General features: G+C 38.2%; 2 protein-coding genes across 3 annotated transcripts in view; one reads left to right on the top strand and one right to left on the bottom strand.

Annotated features, from left to right (window-relative positions):
• March1 (membrane associated ring-CH-type finger 1) overlaps window positions 1-25,349 on the bottom strand; it is an 889,338-nt gene that overhangs the window by 180,584 nt on the left and 683,405 nt on the right. The window lies entirely within an intron of this gene.
• The window catches only part of LOC103745805 (protein FAM185A-like), a 47,893-nt gene continuing 23,755 nt past the window's right edge, over window positions 1,212-25,349 (top strand). The window contains 2 exon segments of the mRNA XM_029570795.1: window positions 1,212-1,295; window positions 2,145-2,276. Coding sequence (XP_029426655.1) covers window positions 1,212-1,295; window positions 2,145-2,276 — 216 coding nt within the window.

Genomic DNA, 25,349 nt, shown 5'->3' with positions numbered 1-25,349 from the left:
AAGTATTTACAGTCATGCTGCCTTCTGGACACAAGCTCCCAGCAGCTGTGGTTATCTACACAAGAACAAGCTAGGCAGTATTCAGGCATAGATGGGGGAGGCCCCATGCTACTGAGGAGCTGCTGGTATTTGATAGCTTCTGGGGGAGGGAGATTCATTCTCTTGAGGATTTGGCCACAGGTAGGTTTCCTGTTTCCGTGGTTGATCCCAGACCCATGTACATGTAGGCAGCACTAACTGGACTTCGAAAGTTATGAATAAAAAAAGACATGAATTGGGATGAGGGCATGTTGAGGGGATGGAGGCAAATTGAAATGGGGAAATGGGCATAGATATGATCATATTTTATTATGTATGAAATTCTCAAAACTAAAGAAAAATTATTCTTTAATAAAGAATTCACGGTGTTCCTTTTCTTTCTTTCTTTTTTTGTTTTTGTTTTTGTTTTGTTTTGTTTTTTGAGACAAGGTCTCGCTGTAGCCCCAGCTGGCCTGGAAGTCGCTATGTAGATCAGGCTGGCCTTGAGCTCATAGAGATCTACCTGCCTCTGCCTCTTGGCATTCCTTTTCTTAAAGGAAATGTTGGAAAAAAATCAATGAATAGCAAAAGTTTCTGAAGACTCTGAATCAACATTGAACTCAAGCATATTACAAATATAAGGACTCATTTTCCTCTTCCATTTTAAAACAAATTTCGAGGCTAGGCTACAACTAGTCCCAGAGGTCATTTAAAAAATATTTTATTATGTTTATTTTTTATGTGTATGAGTATATTGCTTGCATGTATGTGAGTGCACCCGTGTCATGCAATTCCATGGAGGCCAGAAGAGGGCTTCAGATTCCCCTGGAACTGGAGTTAAGGCCGGTTCGTAGTCGCCATGTGGGTGCTGGGAATCGAACCCGGGTCCTCTGCAAGAGTAGTCAGTGCTCTTAACCTCTGAACCATCTCTCCAGCCCCCAGAGGTCATTTTTTGATAAATAAATCGTTATAATAACAGGGTCTGAAATTGCCGTTTGATTAGGGCTCGTGGCAGTCTCCAGAGCATACTGAGGATGGGTCATGGCAGATGCGCTATTGTAGGGGAAGCAGGCTGCATCCACTGCAAGCTATCTCTGCATCATGCACAGTTTTGCAGACATTCCAGTTGAACATGCAGCATCCATCTCCTGTAACCACTGATGTCACTGCTGAGCATGTTATTACAGACCGAGATGAGTCACAAAGATGCGATTAGTCACACCTCATACCCGCCCCGCCGCTCATACCCGCCCCGCCGCCGAGGCAAAGATGAATGTGTATGCTACCCACAGGCATGATTCCCTGATTAGCTTCCTCTGGTGATTGAGAAAGGCATTTTGCTACTGACATCTCAAGTCTTCTTCCAAATTCTACTTAAGAAATCAATCATATAGTGAAATTCAGAAGTTTGACACATTATTGTGTAGAGCAGAGGTCAATAAATCACACAAAATAATAGGCTTTGGGGGGATACTTGTAGACTTGCGGTTTTTGTTTTTTGCTGTTGTTGCTTTTTTTCTTTACTGTTCTTTTTATTTATTTATTATTTTTTTTAATGGTAATGAGAATGTGATTAAAGAACTGTAAGTGGCTGGACGTGGGGGCAAATACTTTTGATCTCAATATTTGGGAGGCAGAGGTAGGTGGATATCTGTGAGACTGGGGCCAGCCTGGTTTATGCAGCAAGTTCCAGGCCAGCTGAGACCCCAGGGAGACACTGTCTTAAACCACCCCCCCCCAAAAAAAAAACAGAAAACAAAACAAAACAAAACAAAAAAGGATGGTAAGTGAAAGTGATGCACCAAGAACCAAGAAGAAAAGTAGGAAACTCAATGTGGCATAAGCTTCCTTAAATTTGCAAAGTAAATGAGACTTGGTGCTATTTTGAGATAAAGCAGAGAGTTGCTACTCAACTGGCAATACAGCTCATCACGGGATCATTTACAGACTCTGCATCAATGTACTCAAACTAAAGAGGAAGAAGTTTTCATTTGCTATTTTGGTATCTCAAAAAGTCATTTAATGTGAAATCCATTGGCTCTGTTGTCTCTGAACACAAGGTCAGGCATTTAAAAAAGTAAACTTTAACATTTTTCATGGCCAAGTTCTCTACTGTTCTATTCTAGGTCATTGAAGAAGCTGAAGTATCAGGGGAGTTAACAAGCAGGAGCTCCATGAAGTTTACTCTCCCTGAGCTGGCAGTGATCTCAAGGAAGAGACTGTCTTGCCATCAGATTTATGGCGCTATACCAGCTATGGTATACCACGGGTAGAATGTTTGACATTGCTGAGCTTGCATTTCATTGCTATAAATAGGGAGGATAACATCTTGGAGCCTGTTATAGGAATCAAATGAGTTATAAAGGCAAATGTTATATACATTGCAAGGCTATAATAGTTCCAATATTCACAAGGCAAGGAAACACTGGAAAAGCTTCTCACCAAATCATGATGCCTACAGGTGACAAAAGTCACAGTTCTCCCCACAAACATCTCTGGTTCTCCATCTTGCAATTCTGCTTTGAATGCTGATTACATTCTGGCATGTAAAACTTAAGAATTACAAGGTGGTAAAGAAAATTGGTTTCCTTTGCTTCGGAAGCAAACACCAGAAGGGCTTTCTCTCTTGGAAAACTGCCAAAGCAATCTGTCCAATTTGCTGCTAATTAATTGGGTGGCTCATCCGATTACTATTGCAATGACATATTCTTCTGTGTAGATTAGTCAATATGGTTGTCATACCTCATTATGATCGTTTTAAGTACTTTACTTTAAATTAAATATAAGCTGTCCTCAGAGCCTAACAACTCTTACTGCTACCCAAATTATAGTGACTTTGTAGGTCAACACAAGTTGCAAGCAACAAGAATTTGTGTTTAGTTTGTGTGAAAGCATAGAATTATTGAGTAATTTTGGAGCTTAGCACACCACTCCTAACACACACACACACACACACACACACACACACACACACAGACTCAGAGTTTAAAGGTGCATTTTCATATTTTCAAAAAGTGTGAAATTTTTGGTTTGATATGGAATATATTTGATATTGTCAGTTTTTTATGATTACTAGAATGAATTGTCCTTCAAATTCAATGTTAAGTACAATTGGTTTTGTGCATTGTGTGTGTGCGTACTTGTGTGTGCAAGTGTGCACAACTATGCATGTACACATGGAGGCCAGAGTTGGCATTCATGATTCTTCTGTATTGTTCTTTGCCTTATTTTTTGAGAACATTTTTCTTACTGAACTTGGACCTCACTGTTTTGGCTTGCTTTGTTGGCCAGCCAACCAATGTATTTTGCCTGTCTCTGCCTCTGAATCCTCAGTGCTGGGGTACAGGCGTGCACTGCCATGCCCAGATTTTTGAGGGAGTTGCAGCTGGGGATCCGAACTCGGGTCCTCATGCTTGCACAGTAAGCATTTTACCCACTGAGCCATTTTCTCACCCCTACAGTTAGATTTCTACTACACGTAAGTATAAATGACTTCCAAGGGAGGAAATCATTTCCAATTTTCATTTCAATTATTTTTTATTCTTATATAGGGAGAGAAAGATACACAGTTCTTTTAAAACAGGATGTTTCATGTTAGAGAATGTGCAATAGAACTGGTCATGTAGGTAATGTGAATTCTCTGTATACTGTACTACAGATTGGAAAAGGACAAAAAGGCAGCATAAAAAGAAGTCTGTTTCAAATGTACATTAGGGCTCATGAGATGACTCAGCAGGAAAAGTGTTTGTCAGCAAGCTTGACAACCTGGGTTTGATTCCTGGAACCCACATGATGGAAAGGGAGAACTGACCCCACAAGTTTAAGATAACAACTATGAAGATGGAAAGAAAAGGATTGTTCTCTGGTCTCATTTAGAGCCATAAACACAAAGTGTTGGAAAACATTAACATATATCTAAGCATTGTCATGTAGCTTTGATGTATTATCATAATTTTCACATAATACAAAAATAGAATTTACTCCAAGTGTCTCCTTATCAGAGATTCTGTCAAACAACCAGCCAGTTGAATACAATGAAAGAGACAAAAATATGGCTATATAATTAAATGATGAAAAGATATTTGACAAATCCAGTTGGTTGTATTCTAGCATAAATTCTATGTAAAACATGAAAGAAACCCTTAAAGTGATAGAGACAATATTTTAAAAACCAATGCCAATTATTCTAAGTGGTAAAGTACTGGAGGTACTGTCCATTAAGAGAGTCTTGTCAGGGGATGCTTGCTCTTGCTGTTACTCAACTTGTCTCAGAGTATCTAGGAAACAATAACAAAAATACTGAAAAAATAAGCAAAACCCAAATTTCCCCTTATTGATAGCAAGACATTACAGAAACCTCAAATTTCTATAGCTAAAGCAAACTATCACAGTTAAGAGATCTCAGTCTGGGGGCCAGGTATCAGATAATTATACCATGGAAGATACTAAGTTTCTTAAAATCCATTCTATCATCTATCTATCTATCTATCTATCTATCTATCTAATCATCTATCATCTATCTATCTATCTATCTATCACCTATCATCTATCTATCTATCTAATTTGTTTTTCCCACAGAACAGTAACACTTTCCTAGGGATGTCATAGCTCTCAGTTTTCTGTCACAAGCTACCTAAGGACAAATTTTCTCCAATACATGTGAACAGTGCTAATAACTGCTGATGCCCTTCCTGCCACATAAATATCACACACAATTTCTTGCATGTTCTTTTCCTGCTACTGTGCTCTGGGTTGACAGCTGTCATAATTAACCAGGAAGGCAAGTGTCAAAGATGGTGGACATGCAGTTGCTTGGGACTTGGATGGTCAACTGAGAAAGCACATTTGATAGACTGAATCATACCTTACCCTATCATCGAAGAGAAGTAAACCTAACATTTCTTTTGTGTCATTACATTTTCATTATTACAAAATCTTTTTTTAATCCTAATGGAAATAGTATAAAATTGATAGCTTTCCTTTAATACTAAATATCCAAATATGTGTTAATATTTAAAAATGAATTTAATAAGGAAAGTATAAAAGCTTATTTAAGAATATAAATTATAGCATTGGAGAGATGATTCAGTGGTTAAGAGCATTGACTACTCTTCCAGAGGACCAGATTTGATTCCCTGAATCCACATAGTGGCTAACAATCATCCATAACTCCAGTTCCAAAGACTTCAACACCTTCTTCTGCACTTGTGCATTTTGCACAACATGGGTGAACTTACATAAATGTAGACCAAAAACACATAAAATAAAAAAAAGTTTAATTAAAAAGAATATAAGCTATACAAGTTCACTGAGGACAACAAATTGTGATCACAAATGAAAGTGCAGCATTATTCTTCAATGGGAAGATAGTTTCATAAACTACACATCCTGTACAACTAATATGTAGGTAGGATATATTCCAGTAAAGTCCCAAAAGGAAAACGTGTAATCGCATTTAAGAACAAAAATTCACAAAAACAAGCAGGACCGCACATTAATACACATGTAAGGAGATGGTTAAAGACACAGAAGAGGACAGCCAAAGAAACGGCACTACTTTTCTCTTATGCTCAAAGATGTAAAAGTGATCACTGCTTGCCGGTGAGGACTGAAGAAAAGAATATTCTCAGAATACTAGCAGAAGTGTGATTTTCTTTTTGAAAAACGCTCTGGCAATATGAAAAATTTATAAAAAAATTATTTTCTGCAATAATATCCCTCAAATATCTACTCCAGAGAAATAAAAGCATATTATGTAGTTTTGTGTGAATAAGCTATGCTTTTCGCTGAAAACTAATAATCCTGGTGACAAAGATATGCCAGATGCTGTGTCAAAGTTTGAATTTCCCATCTTAGACGCTATTCTGTGGTGGGGACTCGGCACCATTTCAAGGTTGTGTCATCTGGCTCCATGCCACGCTGCTCCAACAGGGGGCGCTGCAGGCACACTGGAAGGCTGCAAAGGAACCATGCTGGATCCTTTATCTTTCTGTTGGCTTAAGCCCTGCTTCTGTGTTTCTGAACTTTGTCCTAGAAAATGTTTTCATCTGGGTGGCTACAGTTTCCTCCTGCAGCAGCTGAACACAGAGGGAAGTTTTTCTCTCAGTGGCAGATGCAGGATCCCAGAACACTGTAGAGACTCCAGCGCCAGTTACCAAAGTCTTGTGGGACCGCTCTCTGTCCAGTAGATTTTTAGCCATTTTAACTTCTTTCTTTTGCACAAGCAGGCCTAGAGAAAGGAATTGTTTTCTGAAATTTCCAGTTCTGTATTATCTTGTAAATTTTTATACTAAATATTTTGCATCAAACAAGAAAGTTTCATTTCTTTTTTAAATAAAAAAGGTTGGCTTGGGAGTGGTGGTGCATGCCTTTAATCTCAGTATGCAGCAGGCCCAGCAGGTGAAGGAAGGAAGATCTCTGTGAGGCAGAGGCCAGCCTGATCTACATAGCCAGTTACAAGTCAGCTGAGGCTACAGGGAGAAATTCTTAAAAAAATTGGTTCAAAAAGACAAAAAATTCTGTGTCTGCACGTGTGTGGGCATGCAAGTGCCATGCTGTACATATGCCACAGCTTGTGCATGGAGAGCAGAGGACAGCTTGCAGGTGTCAGCTCTCTCCTTCCACTGTGTGGGCTCTGGAATTGAATTTTGCCTCTCGGGGTTGGCAGCAAGTACCCAACAAACAACATTTCTCTCTCCTAATGAATAAGGGGAGCAATAGTGAGTGAATGTAGAGATCTGAAGGCTATGCAACTAAAAACACAGTGCTGGGAAGGGAAACCTCCCTTTGAGTTGTTGGTCAGGGTAATCCAAGGGACTCCCAAAATAATATAGGGTGTTGCTACAGTCCTTGATTTTCTCTGAGAACTTGAAGGTAAGACCCCATTGCTGAAGACAGGACATAATTCAGACACAGGACTTGGAGTAATCTAGCTGTAACTGACCTGGAAGCCTGAGCACTGGTTGTCACAGTATCAGAAGATATGCAAGGTGCTAAGGGAGAAAAACAATCAATGATCCAACCCAGGTGTAAAAACCTATGAATGACAACAGTGACCAGCCCAGCAAATAATCTCTATTACTTCAGTACTGGTACTTTTATATTGGGGGTAATCAATAGCTGCCTAAGTGGACCTAAGGCTCGCTCAGTGCGAGGGAACTCATATGTGGTACTGTCTACATAGCTTTATCTACACATGGCTGGAGATGACATAGATCCTAGAGCAAAACCTATCTTTGTCACATCCATAGAGCAATCTAATTTCTAACTGCAGTTTAAATACATATCGTTATAGCTACCGACAAGTGTACCTTGTACCACTCATCAAAGAAGCTTCTTGTTACAACAGACGGAGACTGTTATGAAGTTGCAGAACTGATTACATGCAGTGAATAAGTTGTCTGCAAGGTGCCCAGCCCTAAGTGACAAATCTGCATGAAACCCCTGCACCTACAGCTCAGGGAACTTTGTGCAACAGGAGCCAGAAACAATATTAATGCATTTTTCGGCCCTTGAGAAGCTTCCTCATGCATCAGATGGTTCTCAACCCAGAGAGCCACAACTGGCCAAAGTGCAGAGAATGAGACTGCAGAGTACTTATCCCTGAATAGCACATGTATATCAGACCGCTGACACCTAAGGCTCAGGGATTGTTGTGGAAGAAAGGGCAGAAAGACTGTAAGAGCCAGGGATAGTTGATGACCACAAAGAAATAGTTTTCCACACAGCTGGGAAATTACTTATATGAACTCACAGCATGCATAAGACTCATGTAATCTCAGGGCTGGAGAGATGGCTCAGCGGTTAAGAGATGGCTCAGTGGTTATTCTCGCAGAAGACCCAGTTCGAATCCCAGCACCCACATGGCAGCTAACAACTGTCTGTGACTCCAGTTCCAGGGGATACGACAACCTCTTCTGTCCTCTGTGGGCATTGCATGACATGGGTGTACTTACCTATACGCAGGCAATACACGCATACACATAAAATACACATAAAATAAAAATAATAAACAGAATATTTTAAATAAAAAAAGCATCATGTAATCTCAAACTAGACAGAATCCCAGCATAGAAGTAAGTGGGTAAGACATCCCAACTACTGGCTATCAATAGTTGCTAGGAGAGAGTCTGCTTTCTTTAAGAATGTGACACTAGATAGGTTAACAAGGCCCCAGTGGATGGACCCATACTGAAGGGTGTTTGGGGATACAAACTTGACTTGAAAGGCCTTAACGTATATGACAAGGCACAGAAAATCTAGTGGTAAGCATTAAGAGGAATGGAGATGGGGCCTAAATATGATAAAAAATATATTGTATGAAATTTTCCAAAAATTCAATAAAAATTTTAATAATATTGCCAAAAAAGATCACCCAGAGAAAAATCTACTAACAATTTATGTTGTATAAATGCTTTCTTTTTCCAAAAAATACAGGTATTTGTTCTTTATTAATTTCTTTTTTCCTTTAAGTACTTAACATGTCACTACAGGCGCTTTATTTTTTTCTACCTGAGACTCTCAGATCAGTAATAGCTCGTGGTGTCACATGTCCATGTGCATTTCAAGTGTCACTTTCACAGGTGTGTTGGTATCTTTCCCTTCATCCTCTCAGACCATGCCTCGCTCTTCCACACCTGGACTAATCTCATCAGAGGCTACTTGACTACCGGTTTCCAGTTTCATTTTATTGATGTATAGCCCCAGTGGAATACTGATAAGACTGATGATCTTCTCCTTGCCTGGACCCTTCACTTGGTCTAAACATTGCCAGTTCAGTATTGGGGAGATATCATTCATTGCTACTTCTACCAGTGAGATGCTAAAGTAGCCTTCCTATTTTCCATATATTCTCCCCCATCCATTGAAAATTAACTCAACTCCCCAAATTAACCAATTTGGAAACAGTGTTTCTTTCTAATCTTTGATGGATAAAATTCCACAAATCTTGAAAATTTCTTACTGTAGCATATTATTAATTAACTGCTATTTGTCATGCTTGCTGTTTTTACCAAGTTAATATCTTAGAAAGTCGTTTTGAGGATATGTTCTAATTTTATTTTATTTTATTTTTTAAATTTTATTATTTTCTGTCTTTTTGAGACAGGGTCTCCCTGTAGCCCCAGCTGTCCTGGAAGTCACTATGTAGACCAGGCTGGCCTTGAACTCACAGAGATCTGTCTGCCTCTGCCTCCCAAGTGCTGTGACTACAGGCATGCGCCATCATGCCCAGCTCCAATTTTATTAATCTCAGTCTGAACTTTCTTGAAATTCTGTCATGTAACTTTCAAAATGCTTTTGTTGGGATTATATTTTTTCATCTAAAAGTTTAACATTGAGGACATATTTGTAAAATAGCTCACATATTAGACACTAATCATTTAAACTAGGTGTTTGCTGGATGTTCTTAAGAGTATGTTTCATCCTTCATGCTAGTAAAAGCACCTTAATGACCACATGTTTCATAGGAATGTCAGAAAAATTCAGGCTGGCCTGTTCCTAAATTTTGTAAAGTTACTGAGAGCTATTGGAGACTGATTGTTACTGGGCAAGGGAGAGTATACCTTACACACAATCTGCAAATAGACTGACTAGACTCCAGTGGGTGAATTTACACTGAAGGACATCTGGATACAAATGCTTGACTGGATTGGATTTAGCATGTATGTTGGAATACATGAAGTGTGGTGGTGGGGAGCATGAGTAGGTGGGGTGTCTAAATTTGATTAAGAAATGTATGAAATTATAAATGCTCAATTAAAAATTTTAAAGAAAAGAAATAATAAATAAAATAATTTCTTTAAAAAAAACCCTAATGGGAATACATGTAACACACACATTAGAAATATCTGTCTGTCTCTGTGTACATGCAATGGTTTTATTTGGTATGAGAAAGTTTGTGTTGATGGCAAATCAGATAATAGAGCCTTTGAATTAAACTTCTTTTCAAACTCAAAGAAAATCATAAATTTTTTCAGGCAAATTTTTTTTATCCATGAATATTTTATCAGTTCTTCCTTGTACCTGCAGGAGGGCCTCACTGAAGGGGAGAGGGAAGCAGCTACCTGAATATCTGTCGTTCCATTCTTGTACTTAACTTCAATTACTGTTTCATTATGCACCGCTTTTCTCGTTCTTACCTTCTGACAATAATATATGAGGAAATAGGATGAAATTTTATCCTAGACACATACACTCTAGTTCCTCAAAGCAGCTGATAATGTAGATGGAATTTTTCTAGTTGGGTAAATAACATTTTGTTGATGACAGTATAGACAGACCAAGGATTGCTGATCATGCTCACAGTTTAGGCTTTGCTGTTGATACAGGCCTTGCTCTGAAATGAAACATTCTGTCTTGGAGGAAGGAAGGAGGCACATGAGAGTCAGGAGGTAAACAAAACTGATAAGGCTCAGGAAGTTCCTGAAAAGTGTGAGATTCATAGGGCCCCCTCCACAAAGTTATGTACAAGCTATGTGGACTCTTGGGGCTTGAATCTGAGACTTTGTGAATGCTAGGTAAGCGCTCTAGCACTCAACCACGTCTCCAGCTGCAGTCATAGATTTTATGATAATAGTTCATGGAATCTTGCAGAGAGATACCTTGTAAATTGGTCTCAGCTTGCATGAATGCAAATTTCATGTGTGTGTGTGTGAAAAAATCATATCTGGATTGTTTCTAAATTATTAATCCTATTGGTTTTGCAGGAACTTGAAATAGCCTCTTTCCTTTTATCTTTCTATTGCTCTGTCCATTACTATACAATATTTTGTACTTAAACTGATTTGACAAAATTTAACCCATAATTTAGACAAAGTTTTTCAATTATTGATTGATTGATTATTGAACAACTAATAGCAGGAAAACAAATTTCCTCATGTGCTCTTAAGAGCCCACAGAAACATGAAACTTATTTTTCACATATCTGCTCTCTTTTATACAAAAGAATGGGAAATGACTCATAGTAGCACATTTGTCAGAACTCCTGGGTTTAAATTTCAGCCACACTACTCATTGTGTGACCTTGGAAAGGCACCTGACTGCTCTAATGCTACTGTTTATTCACCTCTAGAATCCCAATAATGTGATCCTTTTAACTTTATCGTGGGACGTAAACAAAGTGAAGACGTGTCCAATGTAGAAGATAATGGGTGATACAAGGGCAGTATAATTAATGCTGTATTTTATGTGACAGACACACACACACCACACAAACACACACACACACACACACCTACACACACACACACGGGCATAATGCTGATAATAAATAAGCGTATCAATGAACTTAGAATCAGATAAATACCTGGTCCAAATTTTAGTGTACTACTTACAAGCCGTGTGACCATGGCTAGTGATTGTATTTTTCAGTGTATCATGTTATTTTTACTTGAAACTTTTAATGCTTAGAAATGCTAAACACGGTTCTGGAAGAACTGTGACATATGTCTCAATAAAGAACCTTAATTAAAGAAATGGCTTGAAAATGGAAGGTTCTCATCACTCAGCTTCGGTGAGCGCCTCGGTCCTCAGTTCTTTACTGCTCACCTAGACAGCATCCTGTATAAGTCTATCATGTATATTAAAATACTGCTTATAAATACACAAAGTCAACTTTACAGAAATCAGAGCTGTCAGACTTACTATATTATGGACCACAAACTTCTACATAACATTTCTAATAGCCGGGCATGTTGGTATGCACCTTTAATCCCAGCACTTGGGAGCCAGACGCAGGCAGATCTCTGTGAGTTTGAAGCCAGTCTGCTCTTTATAGCAAGTTCCAGGCCAGCTGGGGCTACAGGGAGACCCTGTCTCAAAAAGACCCCAAAATTCTTTTTCTGGAGAGTTGCTCTTAATGGTATGGATGTAAAAGTAAGTTAATGAGTATTGGAGAAAGAACTTAAGGAAAAGAACTATATTTAAGTTTCTGTTTTCTCAAAGTCCAAAATAACATGTTTAGATACTTAATAAGTTGAATATAACTATTCAATAATTCTATGTTTGTTTCAGATATTAGCCTAGTCACTCTTGAAAATAATAGGTATATATTAGTATTTTATGTTATTTTATTCATAAATAGTAAAATGTGATTTTTATTACATTTATGAGAAAAATGAAAATCCAACTTGTTTGTAAATGTGATTGAAACATAAAGCCACAAATCCAAAGCCACATTGGGTTGATTTTCTTGGTAGTACAATCTGAACTCTGCTAGCTTTTCTAAGTGACTCTCCAACAAGAAGTGCATTGTCTTTTCTATATTTTAGCTTCTTTTACTTCACAAAAATGTTTCCATTAATTCAACCGCCCAGGCGCAGAAGTCTTAAGGAGCTGAAATTTAGTGGAAACTACTGAGGAGAAATCCAGGAAATGTCCATATGTGAAGAAAAGAACAATAATCAGTGACTATTAAAGATATTTGAATTTATCATAATGGAAATAATATCAAGGGATTAAAAATATTAAAATGAGGGCTGGCATATCTGTTGAAACACTCTATTTCAATACTGAAATTTCAAAGCATTAAGACCTTTGACCATAGCAGATTTCAATGAATTGATGAATTTATGGGATAAACAAAAATCTCACTTCCTACATCTCAAGTTATGAGGTTGCTGAGGGAATAATTTAGTTTCTATGATATAGAAGAGCTTTATGTGAATTACAGAATTTTCATCACAGTACACCAGAAGATGGATATGTGCTGTCATAAAAATATTGATGGCCCGAAATAAAAGTACATTATGGTTTATCTCTAGAAGATTCATGTGTTTATGTAACTAGCTTCCTGAAAGTTGTTATTGAGGAACAAAATTGAATTTTTCTGAAGATTCTTTACTTGGCAGTAGATTATAGAAAATTTGGACCCTCTCAAACTTGGTCAGTTGGACTCTCAATTTACTTAAAACATAAATGAATAAAGAAACAAAACTAAGTATGCAATCTAAAATTATTTGGCTTTAATCTTTTTATTTGGTTCAGAGTACAGGATACATGATTTTACATTTATTTGAACAGAGTACCTTGCAGTTTTGTTGTTGTTGTAATTGAAACAGTCTTGCTATTAGTCCAAGATGGCCTCAGACTTGTGATGATCTTTCTGTCTCAGCCTGCTGAGTATAGAGATCATAGGCAAGTACTACCATACCTGGACAATTTGCCTTTTATAGAAACACACAGGAGCTGTTTTTATGGCTTTCTACCTTGTAACATCAAGTATTTTAAGATGGAAATCTTAGGCAGAATTATAGTCAACTTAGAATTAAGATACTTATAATCTTTATGAGTCCTCTATTCCTATATAAATACAAAGAAACTTAGCTTTCAAACACTTGTAGGAAAATAAATCATGTTAAAGGTTGCCAATATGCTCCCTTTGAATAAAAGTCATATGGCATGCTGATGACAATTAAGAAAGTGCCTCACTGACATGCTCATAGGCCAGTTTGATGGAGGAAATTCCTCAACTGAGACTCCTTCTTCATAGGTATGTCTAGGTTGGTGTCAATTAGACAAAGACTAACCAGTACAGACTGATTAGAATAGTGGCAGAAAGGAAGAAAATACAGACAATATAAAGAATGGCAAGAGTAAGTGAACAATAAGAATTATTAAAATCTAGAACACATAGAACCTAGAATAATTAGTAATAGTTAAGACATTTTGTTTCCAATAAGTATTTCAATTAATTTGAAACTAAATACTCTAACTTGCTTAATCTTTGATTGTAAGAACATGGAATTTCAAGTTAGAAGTCCTTACACTTGAGTTAGTGCAACCATTTGTTTACCAAGTCTGCAATATTTGCATATTTACTTCAACTCTGTACTATTAGGTAAAAACAATAATATTTACATTAAGTATCTTTTGAAATAATTCAATGATATATCCCATGTAACTTTTTAGCCTAACATGCAGTTGATGTCTGGAGCCATTTTAATTTTATTAAATAACTGTGTTTAGGATGACCTGATCACTGATAATCTAATAATGTAAAATTTGAAACCCTGAAGACTATCATAACAATAGAATATTATTGGTATTTTCTATTTTTCAATGAAAATATTCTTTATTTTTAAATTAGTTTCAGGTTCACAGAAAAATTAATCATCAAACACAGGTACTTCCCATATGCTCTAGTTTCCACAAGATAACACCCCCCCCTTTTCACAGTCCCATATCTGGAGAACATTCACTGACTCATGATTGTCACCCAAAGTCGATAGATGATTTTAGTTCATATTATTTTGTACATTCTAGAGGTTTGGGAAAGAGTACAGTGATATGTGCCAATCATGTGAATATCCTAAAATGGAGTTTTGCTTCCTTGAGACTCTCCTGTGCCCCTGGAAACCACTGATTCTTTTCCAGTTTCCATAGTTTTTCTTTCTATAGAATGTCACAGAGCTGGAATCATGAAAGGTGTAGGGGTATTTTTTCATACTGACTTTAGATCTGCATTGAAGCTTCCTTCATAAGTTTTAATGAGTTCATACCATTTTTTCATGTGCTGAACAATCTTCTACTGTCTATCTATTACTCATCCATTCACTTATTGAAGCACATCTTGGTTGTTTCCAAGTTTTATACGTGCTGTTACAGACACCATTATGTGAATTTCTGTTGGCCCATATATTTTCAGCTCATTCAGGCACATACAATTGCTGGATTAATTGATAAAAGCATGCTTACTTTGTAAGAAACTGCAAAATTACATTTTAAACTATTTATTTTACATTATCACCAGCAGAAAACATGAAGAAAAGCCATATTCTTTCACATTCTCCAGATTTTCACCTGTACTAGACTACAAACCCTGTATCAACATGAAGAAACCAATCTTGTCACAAGTTGGAAAACCTAGAAAACTGGTTTGAACTAGGAAGATGTAGAAAACAGTAGTTTATCAAAAGTAGTTGGTTACCCCATAACAGTCATATACACATGGTTGATGGTTACCCTGATGACCCTGGTTAAACATCGCTCAGTCACAAAACAAAACAGAAAGACATGAATGTAGAAAAGAGACTTGTAAGGTGGACAGGGAAATGGATGTGAATGGGGGGGAGAGTAATCAGAATGCATTTTATACATGTATGAAATTGTCAAATAATAAGTTTAATCAGCACAAAAGAAATTAACAGAAGAAAATTTGAATGGAAAAATAATAATATTTTGAATTAATGCTAAAATGTCTGCCAAGCAAGAAGAGCCCAGGACTTGATAGCTTCACTGCTGAATTGCATCAAACTTTTGAAGAAGCACTAACACCAATTCTTGGATAATTTTCAATTTCCAGAAAGTTTCAGAGGAAGTATTTTTGTAAACTTGGCCCATGAGAAAGAAGACTGACTACACAATTCACCAATACTAAAATCAGGGAAGGAAAGAACAGAACAAAAGAAAGGAATGAAGGGAGGGAAGGAGGAGAGAGAGAGAAAAAGGGAAGGAGGGAGAGAGAGAGGGAGGGAGGGAGGAAAGGGAGGGAATCTATATACCAATATTATGATGAGCCAGATGCAAAAATCTCCAGTGATGGGGCTGGAGAGATGGCTCAGCAGTTAAGAGCAATGGCTTCTCTTCAGAAGACTCAGGTTTGATTCCCAGCACCCACATAGCAGCTAATAGCTGTCTGTAACTCCAGTTCCAGTTCCAGTTGCAATGATCTCTTCTGACGTTCATGGACACTGAACGACATGGGTGCACTTACACACACGCAGGACACACACACACACACACACACACACACACACACACATTTTTAAATGATCTCCAGTGAAATACTAGCAAGTTGAATCCAGCAGCACATTAATCCTCCATGATCCAGGGGGATTCATTCTATGGATACAAGGCTGGTTCAATATTCACAAATGAATTAATGTGACAAACTGACTTTAAAGGATAAAGAAAATACACTATATGATTATTTCAATTGATATACAAAAGACATTTGATGAAATTCATCATCTGTTTATATAAAAACTAGTAACAAATGGGTACAGAAGGCATGCACGCAAACATGATGAAGGATGTATGAATACAACCGGGACACAGAAAAACTTCCAGGAGAATGAGAAAAAGCTAAAACCTTCCTAAGATCTGGAACGAGACATGCTTGTTTTCAAATGCTTCCACCGCCTACATTCAACATGGCACTGGAAGTCCTGGACACAGCAATCAAACAACAGAAAGAAATTATATAAATTGCAAATATTCAACCACATTCTATTAGCACTCATGAGATAATTCAGTAAAGTTGCATGATACAAAATTGACAAGCAAAAATCAATAGTGTTTCTATACACCAAGAGCAAGATATCTGAAGAGAAAACAAGGAAAACAATCTCACTTATAGTAGCCACAGCAAAGACAATACTGAGACGTTCCACCATTTGCAGAAAGCAGATGGCTCTGGAGGATGTCAGTAAGTGAAATAAGTCTAGCTCCGGAGGACTGATATTACACAATATCATCCATATGTGGAATATAGAAAAAGCTGATTGCCTAGAAATCAAGCATGATATAAATAGTGATTAATAGACGCTGGGGAGGGTCAGGAGGAGGGCAGATTGGAGAAGACTGATGAATGGGGTTTAAGTCACCATTAGGTGAAGTCAAGAACTTAAAATGGATGTACTTATTCTAATTTGAATATTACATATTGTAAACACATATGGAAGCATCACTTTGTACTCACAAATGTACACAGTATTTTTATTGTATACCAAGTAGCTAATATGAAGGCAAATGGTTTAACGTCTGTAAAGATTTGAATAGTCTTACACCAATGAAGACATACAGATGGCAAATACTACTTGCAAAGTACTCAGCAACATTGGTTATTAAAAAGCCACAATTTAATACCACAGTGAGATATTAATTACTATGTTTTCATCAGAGAGAATGAATGAAAAGGAAACCAATAAAAGTCTGACTTTTGTACATGTCGGGAGGCTATGGAGAAAGTGAAACCCTCACACACTATTAGGAATGTATAAAAGCATAACTGCTTTGGGAATTGCTTTGCAAGTCCTTAAAATGTTAAGTGCACATCTACTGCAGGTCTCAGTCATTCTATCCTTATATTCACCCCCCAAAAGGACTGGGCACTGTCTAAAAGTCTTTCAAACTACAGAACAGCCACATGATGGAATCTTATTTGGCAAAGCAAAACAATGATCTATACATGCACACAACCACTGGGTGAGTCTCAGAACAGTCATGCTGAGTGATGAAGCTATTACTACACCCCCACACTTTCTGTAATATTGTGTAATAGTCTAGTGGGATTTTCGACTTATGGAACATGGATACTACTCCACAGTGATGAACACAGTCAGTAGGTGCTTGGAATTGAGGGGAGTGGAATAGGGCAGAAGGATGGAGCAATTGTTCAGAGATAAAAAGATCTTATCGGGAGAGAGGACATGTGCATTAAAATTGATGGCAGTGATGGTTTCAAGGGTGTATGCATACCTCACATTGTAACACTAATATTTTGAAGTTGATAACATGTATATTATTACTCAATAGTGTTACATAAATAAAATGGATTATATCATTCTGCTACTGAAAGACCTCTATTGCTATTCTGCATGTTTGGAATAAAATTTAAAGTTCCTCTGTGATTTCAGTGGGTCTATGTGATTTGGTTACTGCTACATCCTCTCTAGTCATTTTTTTCGCTGTTATCTAGTCTCCCTTCTGAACAGGTCAAGCATATGCCTGAGCAGGACCATTTTCTTTTATCTTTTTTTTTTTCTGTCTTTTTGAGGTCTCCCTGTAGTCCCAGCTGACCTTAACTCACTATGTAGACCAAGCTGGCCTTGAACTCACAAAATCTGCATGCCTCTGCCTCCCAAGTGCTGGGACTAATGGCGTGCGCCACCACACCTGGCCAGGACCATTTTCAGTTCCCTCAACTGCACGAACCTTCCTATAAACAATCACACCCTTGTACCATCATTTCCTTTAATATGCTGATCTGATGCCACACCTTAGAAGACATCAGGTACCCATCACATGTTAATCTTGATTCCATTGTGCCAACCCCCTTGTCCCTCTGGCTGTCGAAACCACTCAGTATTTTATTCAACAATCATTTGCTTACTGTTGAGTTTCCTCACTAAGGTGTGAGAGCTGGGGTAACTGGGAAGCCTGTCTGTTTTGTTCTGTGGTGAATCTCCATCACACGGAAGGGTGTGCAATTCACTATACACTAAATGAAGGTAACCCATTACAATGAACTCCCTAGAAAATACTAAACTCTTATTTCTCTGTATGCTGCAACACCTGAAAGGCCCCTCTCCCCTTGAGATCCCACTCCCATCACTTTCTTCTTGTGATGTGCTGCAGTGAGATATGAGCTGGGGTTAGAATCTTAAAAGATTCTAGGTAGTGCTCCCAAATCCACTTTACTTGGGATGGAAAGATTCATGGGGAAGTGGGCAGTGACACCTAAAGCATCTAAAACACAATGCCTGAGGGATACACAGTGAAAAAAAGATTTAAAAAAACACGAGCTATGAAAAAGAATCATTAGATAACATTAAGTTATATCACATCTAATAAATGTGATAAAAAAAATCCACAGTACTCACCAAGCATGCTTTTATTCTATTACAGATCGCAAATGGCTATTTTGTACTCTTGTGAGAGAGAAATTGTTTTTCTCTAAAAATAAACTCTTCCATAAAATACAATTTACTTTATTCTTAGTTTTTAAACACCATATCCTATTTTGCTTTCCTCCCTTAGAACACAGAAGAGAAAGGCCTAATGGATTTATGATGGTCCTAACAGTCAGCATCACTTGGCAAATAAACAAAGGAAAGTAATGAGTGTGAATGTGGAGACGGAAGTCTAGATCTGTGCCTCAGTTCTCATCTGCTTCCCTGTATCTCAGGCACAGAAGTGCGTGGATGACACAGCTGCTAAATGTGGGAGGGACAGCGTTTGCTTGCTAGGAGGTGGTGCCTGTGGCTGCTTGCTGTATCTTCTATTGCTGTTCACTGCTGCTGGAAGCAGAGGATTAAAACAGCTGTCCATTGCAGAGGCTGCTGGTGGTTACAGCCCAGAGCAACGAGGCTCCATTCTGAGTGTCTGGAGTTAGATCTCTGGCTTCTAACACCTGCAACAATAGGAATAGCTTTCAGGGTTTAGACCTGCAAGCTTTGCCAGTCAGCCTTCCAGGACTTGGACACTCCAAGGCCAAGGATAGACAGCACTGGAAGAGTTTCACCTCACCTGCCGGAGAGTTCTATCCAGGCTGAACAAAAAGACCCATGGACAGCCGATTGGTGACTCAAACATATGCAACTTTGATTCTAACCAATTCAAAAAGGGATGGAGGAGACTTCAGTCGGTCTTCAAGTTGGCCTGAATTGGTATAATGGGCAGAAACATTCTGAAGCTATAATTTAATCTGATTTCATTTCCCTAAAGCAGACAGCTTCCTGATTTGATAGTAAAATACTTCTACCAGAGAATCAAACCTTTCCTGGCAACACATACTATTTGGTGAAACAAAGCCAGGTGCTTAAGGGCTTGGAGCTCTGTTTCATTCATGTCTTATCAGATTATAGAATATATTTAGTGCTGGATGCTCTTGTACATTTTATACGCATATTCCATATTTTTGTGTCCCAGGCCTTTTGACATGAGTGTTTATATTTGCATTAATAAAAGGCTTCTTCAAATTGAGGAGAATGTTATAAGTCATCTGGTACAGTCCCATTAGATATAGCAACAGGCATAGAATGGCCTTCTAAGCCTAATAAAGGGCTGTTTCTCTTATTTGAAATGATGTTTTAAGGGACATTCTAGTCTGGGTAATGAGCATGTGCTGAAAATTCAGTCCTCCTAAATGCTAAGCAGAAGAGCACTTCAATGCTCTGTTCAGGACTTATGCTGCATAAAAATAATATAATAATAATAAAGGCCCTCATTGAATAGGCAACAAGAAAGTACTTATTAAAGTTAAAGATTGCATTCTGTTTTAAAATTATTTTTATTTTATGTGTATGAGTGTACTGCTTGTATGTAGGTTTGTGTACCCATATTGTGCAATGCCCACTGAAGTGAGAAGAGGGTGTTGGATCCCCTGGAACTGGAGCCACAGACCATTGTTAGTGGCCATGTGGCACTGTGAATTGAACTTGGGTCCTCTAAGAGCAGTCAGTCCTCTTAACCACTGAGTCATCTCCCCAGCCATTAAAATTGCATTTTAAAGTATAAATTATTTAAAAAATGAATCTCAAGTCATTGTCCCCAGTTGTTCCCCAGTGCAAGTCCATCTACTGAGGTCTAGTCAGCTTATATAGAGTCATTTGTTTTAGGCAGACCAGCTCTCCTTCACCTAGAAGTAATCAGTTGCCAATATTTCTTCAGATAAGATTGGGGCCTGCTGTTCATTTTCCCAGTTCTAAGCTGGGTTTTTGTGTGCCTGAGTTTGCATGGGACCTGTGTATGATGACACCATTGCCATAGACTCATATGAGCAGGTTCCCAGGAGCATGTAGGACTCTGTTTCCATATGGTCCTGCACCTCTTCCCTGGCTCTTACAATCTTTCTGCCCCCTTTTCTGCAGTGGTCCCTTAGCCTTGGGTGGGTAAAGTTCAGTAAAGAAGTCCTGTCCAAGGACCAGCATTCAGTAGACTCATGATCTCTATGCTTTGGCCTTAACAGGGATGACAGAATATATGGGCTTCAGTGGGAGGCTATGGGAGGGTGCTGGTGGGCACAGGGGCATAAAGATGATTAAGACTGATTGAGATGTTCTGTATGAAATACACAAAAATTCAATAAAAAATGAAAAATGAATCTCCCAAGCTGTCCAGCTTCATTACTAAGCCCAGCACTATTCATGCCTTGTTTCTAACTGAAATCACACAGTTGCTTTTGAAAGAACCATGAACGGATAGAGGGAAAAGAAATCCAGAACTTCATGGCTGTCAAATTCTTTTCAGGTTAGCAATAATTGCCTGTGGAAGAAAATATTAGTCTGTCGTAGATAGAAATCAAAAACCTTTTTTTTTTTTTTTTGTCCTTTTGAGATGGGGTCTCCCTGTAGCCCCAGCTGTCCTGGAACTTACTATGCAGACCAGGCTGGCCTCGAACTCACAAAGATCTGCCTGCCTCTGCCTCCCAAGTGCTGGGATTAAAGGCGTGCACCACCATGCCTGGCTTGATGAAATAGTAAACATAATATATTTTTATAATGTTTTAGCTTGATTTCTTTTTTCACGTTTTTTAAATTGATGTGCTGGGGATGGAACTGATGGCCTCACACATGCTAGGCAAGTGCTCTCCTCATGAAGCTAAACTTCAAACCTGGCTTTCAATTCTTTAACCTAGATGCAAAGTTTATATGTGCACTAAACATTTGTTCATATCTCTGAATAACCTTATATGCTTCTGCAATGTACTGAATGATGAAAAGATTTTTTACTCTTATTCTGTATGATATATTACAGAGTTCTTTCAAGGAGTTAACACTAAATGAGACCCAATTCTGCATGGACAGGTGAATGAGAATACTATAGACTAATGTCATCATTGAACAAGGTATTCACTCAGTCACCAGTACAGCAAATGGCATTGGTGCAGTAGTGGCTTTTTTATCTTGAGGGTAATGAGCAGCCACCTAATTGGACTTAACGCCCACTCAGTGGGAGGAAACTCATGTGTGACACTGTAAACCTAGCCAAATACACATAGTTGGAGAGGTCATAGATCTTAGAGAAAACCCCAAGGCGGTCACATCCCTTGACAAATGTGATTTCTTACTATGTGCAAAGTATTGATCCTTAAATTTATAGACAAATATCCCAGTCACCCACTCATCAAAAAAGCTTCTTTTTCAAGAGACAGAGATAATTACGGAGTACCACAACTCATCACACACAGATTGTCTGTGAATTGCCCAAGCCTAAGTGACACATCTAGGGTGCAACCTCTACATCTAAGGCTTACAGAACATAGAACAAGGCATCAAGAGAACACTAATTCATCTTCCAGCAATGCAAAAGATTACAAATGGCTGAAACACAGAGAATTAGAGTCTGCAGAATGTGGGTCCTTGGACAGGACTCTTATATCAAAATCCACCCACCCACCCAGGACTCAGGGACCATTGTGGAAGAGGGGGTGGAAAGATTGTAGGAGCCAGGGAGGAGGTGCATGACCATATGGAAATAGTCCTACAGGCTCCGGGGATTCTTCTCATATGAAATTAGAGCAATGGTGTCAGCATGCACAAGACCCATGCAAACTTAAGCAGATAAAACCCCAGGACAGAACTGTGGAAATGAGCAGCAGGCCCCAATCTCAGTGGTAGAATTATTGGCAGCTGATTAGTGCTGGGTGAGGGAGCACTGATTTTCTTAAAGGATGGACTCTAGATAGGGTGACTAGACCTCAGTGGATGAACATGCACTGAGGGATGTCTGTGGACACTAACTTGACATGATAGGCCTTAACACAAATGATAGAATGTATGAACTCCAGTGGGGGTGGGGCTATGGGAGGGTGCCAAAGGGGAAGGGTTATAAAGATGATTTTTTTGTATGAAAGACACAAAAATTCAACAAGTTATTCACAAATTATGGAGGCTGATCATTTCACATGAGAAAATTCATGGTGAAAGAACTTTGACATGCTTGGTATTTGTGTCAGAAGAATGATAAAATTGCAAGTGTGGTCCGGATGGTAGAACAGAAATTTCAAAGTACACTGTCTCCTTAATGAAAGAATAATACTCTGAAATGTCATGAACTCAAAAATTCCTTCCTTTTAAAAGTTTCAAAGAACACTATTCAGTATTTATAACTAAAATAGCATAAAAGATCATCATATGAAATTCACTAACATGACAGAATAAATTCTCAGGAGGAAATAATTTTCTTTTCGAAAACAGTTTTAGTTACCTTTAATCACTTAACTTCTTTTGAGTGCTGGTTTTCAGAGATCGTTTTTATTACACACTTTCATTTTAAGGTTAGGGCTCTGCTTCCATTAAACTATACAACAACTATCGCTTCAGAGCTTCTCAAACTTTTCTCATTAGCTCATGATTCCCTGTTTTTTCTCATCAGGTACTTTACAATGGCATGTAGTTCTCTCTATTGTAGCATTCCACACACTAGTCAGAGTATGTAACTGTGGTTAAAAATGACAAAATGTGACTTACATTTTTCTTGTCACAATCACTTTTGTCATGTACTTACTCATATGTAAATGCCTGTCTTTATAGGCGGACTGCATGCTTGAACGAACCTTGGTTCACATTCATTTAAAATGAAAGACTCCTTGATGATTACATACCTAGTGAGAGAGCTCAGACACTGTGAACTCTTGATAAAGACAGTTGGCTTTGTAAAAATCTAGCTGCCTCTATACCCAATATCCCATCTCCTCACATCTCATTCATGTACATCAGGGCATACCTGTTGTTCATCAATATAGACTTTGGTCTCAGTACAGGTCCTGGCTCTCATGGTCCTTTCAAACCATAATAATTGCCCCAAACTGAAGACTGTTAGATTTTACCTAACAAGCAAAACATCTTCAGTAATCTAAGTAGACGATACAAAATTCATCTTCAGTGATCCAAGAAGACACAAAATTCATGGACCAGAAAGCAGAACAAGGTACTAATTTTAGCAAGTCTATAGGCAGAGAATAAGCCCTGTGCTGGTGTTTCATTGTCTGTCTCTAGTGGGCAACTGAATGAAATCCAGCCTGATGTGTGAGCATGCTATGAGAATGGAGAGAAAACTGAGTTTATAGAACACAAACCAGTAGCAATGGCCAGTTAGTGTGCCTGCCCTTGACTGAGAGGGAGACACTATTTCTCTCTTGCATGGCTTTTCACTATGCAAACATCCTTTAAGGTAGTGTGGACCACAAAAGACAGTACCTCTCTTACCGAGATGTACAGAAATGTGAGTGAACTGTAGAGAACTGTAGTCCAACAGTTCTGCTCTACCATGATCCATGTCAGTATGTTGGCCAATGCAATGAAGACTAGGTGAACTGTGGACCAAAAATCTCTCAGATAGTTCACAAAAAAGAAACCCACCATTCTAGTCCTGAGATACCAGGGGGTGCATGGTGACAGCCAGAGACAAGGAGATTTCTGTGTCACTGACTCCAAAGAACAGCCCTTGCCATTTTGATAGAACACTATCTGTCAGTGTGGACTTTTTTTTCCACTCAGGTCCCTCCAGGTGCAGGTTGATCTGTGAACTGTCTTCATTGCTGTCACTTTCTTTTCTGTGTGGCTTTGTCAGCCACTTCATCGCCATGAGGCAAACTGTGGAGTATAACAAAGGGTTCTGCTATGAGGGACTAGGAGGTGGAATTCTGAACATGGTCCTGCACCCATATTATCTTTTGACTTAGAATTTTATAGCTTCTTGAGATTGCTGTTGAAATGTGTATGTATGCATGTATGTATGTATGTATGTATGTATGTGTTTGTATGTGTGTATGAGTGAGAATGAGAAAGAGAACTTGAGAGCAAGACAGAGGAACTGCCACGCCTTTCCTGTCCATGAAGCTCTTCCTTTGTTCTCTGAGAGAAACCCTAAAACCTTCTTAACTTATTGATTATGCAGTGTGTTTCAAAGGACCTTGAAGATTTATTTTGGCTATTCACATTGTATGATGCATTGCACTGACTATTTTGTTTAATTTACGCCAAAACTCTTACAGATGGGTATACTTCTTAAGACTGGAGGAGGTGATGGAATTTGGTATGGAGCTAGAGGCATGGACTCACACCCTAAATTTGCTATTTTGTATGCCGTGATTTGGTTAATTTTTTAAAATCTTAATTATGCTGAAGATTATTAAAACAGTGCCCGAGTGCATATTTGTATTGAAGGTAAATAAATACAAATTATTTTAAATTTCTCTCTTATTAAAAATTAATGAGCCTGATATAATGTTTGAGCAATTTTCCCACATGATATAGTTGGTAATATGTTGCTTTTCCTCCAGTGTTGAAAATGTTTCTAGAGGTAATTCTGCTTCATGTCTTTAACAGTGGGGACGTGGAATATTTTCCTTATGTCTCTATGCATTCAACTTTGCCAGCCAAGTCGCAAGGAATACCAGCTACTCTGGACTGATAAATTATTCTATCTATCTATCATCTATCTATCTATCTATCTATCTATCTATCTATCTATCTATCTATCTATCATCTACCTATCTATCATCTATCTATATCTTCTATCATCTATCTATCTCATCTATCTATCTCAGGTATCTGTCATCTAGCTATCATCTATCATCTATCTATCTATCTATCTATCTATCTATC

Source organism: Nannospalax galili, unplaced genomic scaffold (assembly GCF_000622305.1).
Source record: "Nannospalax galili isolate Female #2095 unplaced genomic scaffold, S.galili_v1.0 scaffold283, whole genome shotgun sequence".
NCBI lineage: Eukaryota > Metazoa > Chordata > Mammalia > Rodentia > Spalacidae > Nannospalax > Nannospalax galili.
Note: the sequence above shows the minus strand (reverse complement) of the source record. Positions and strands in the feature narration are given on the sequence as shown.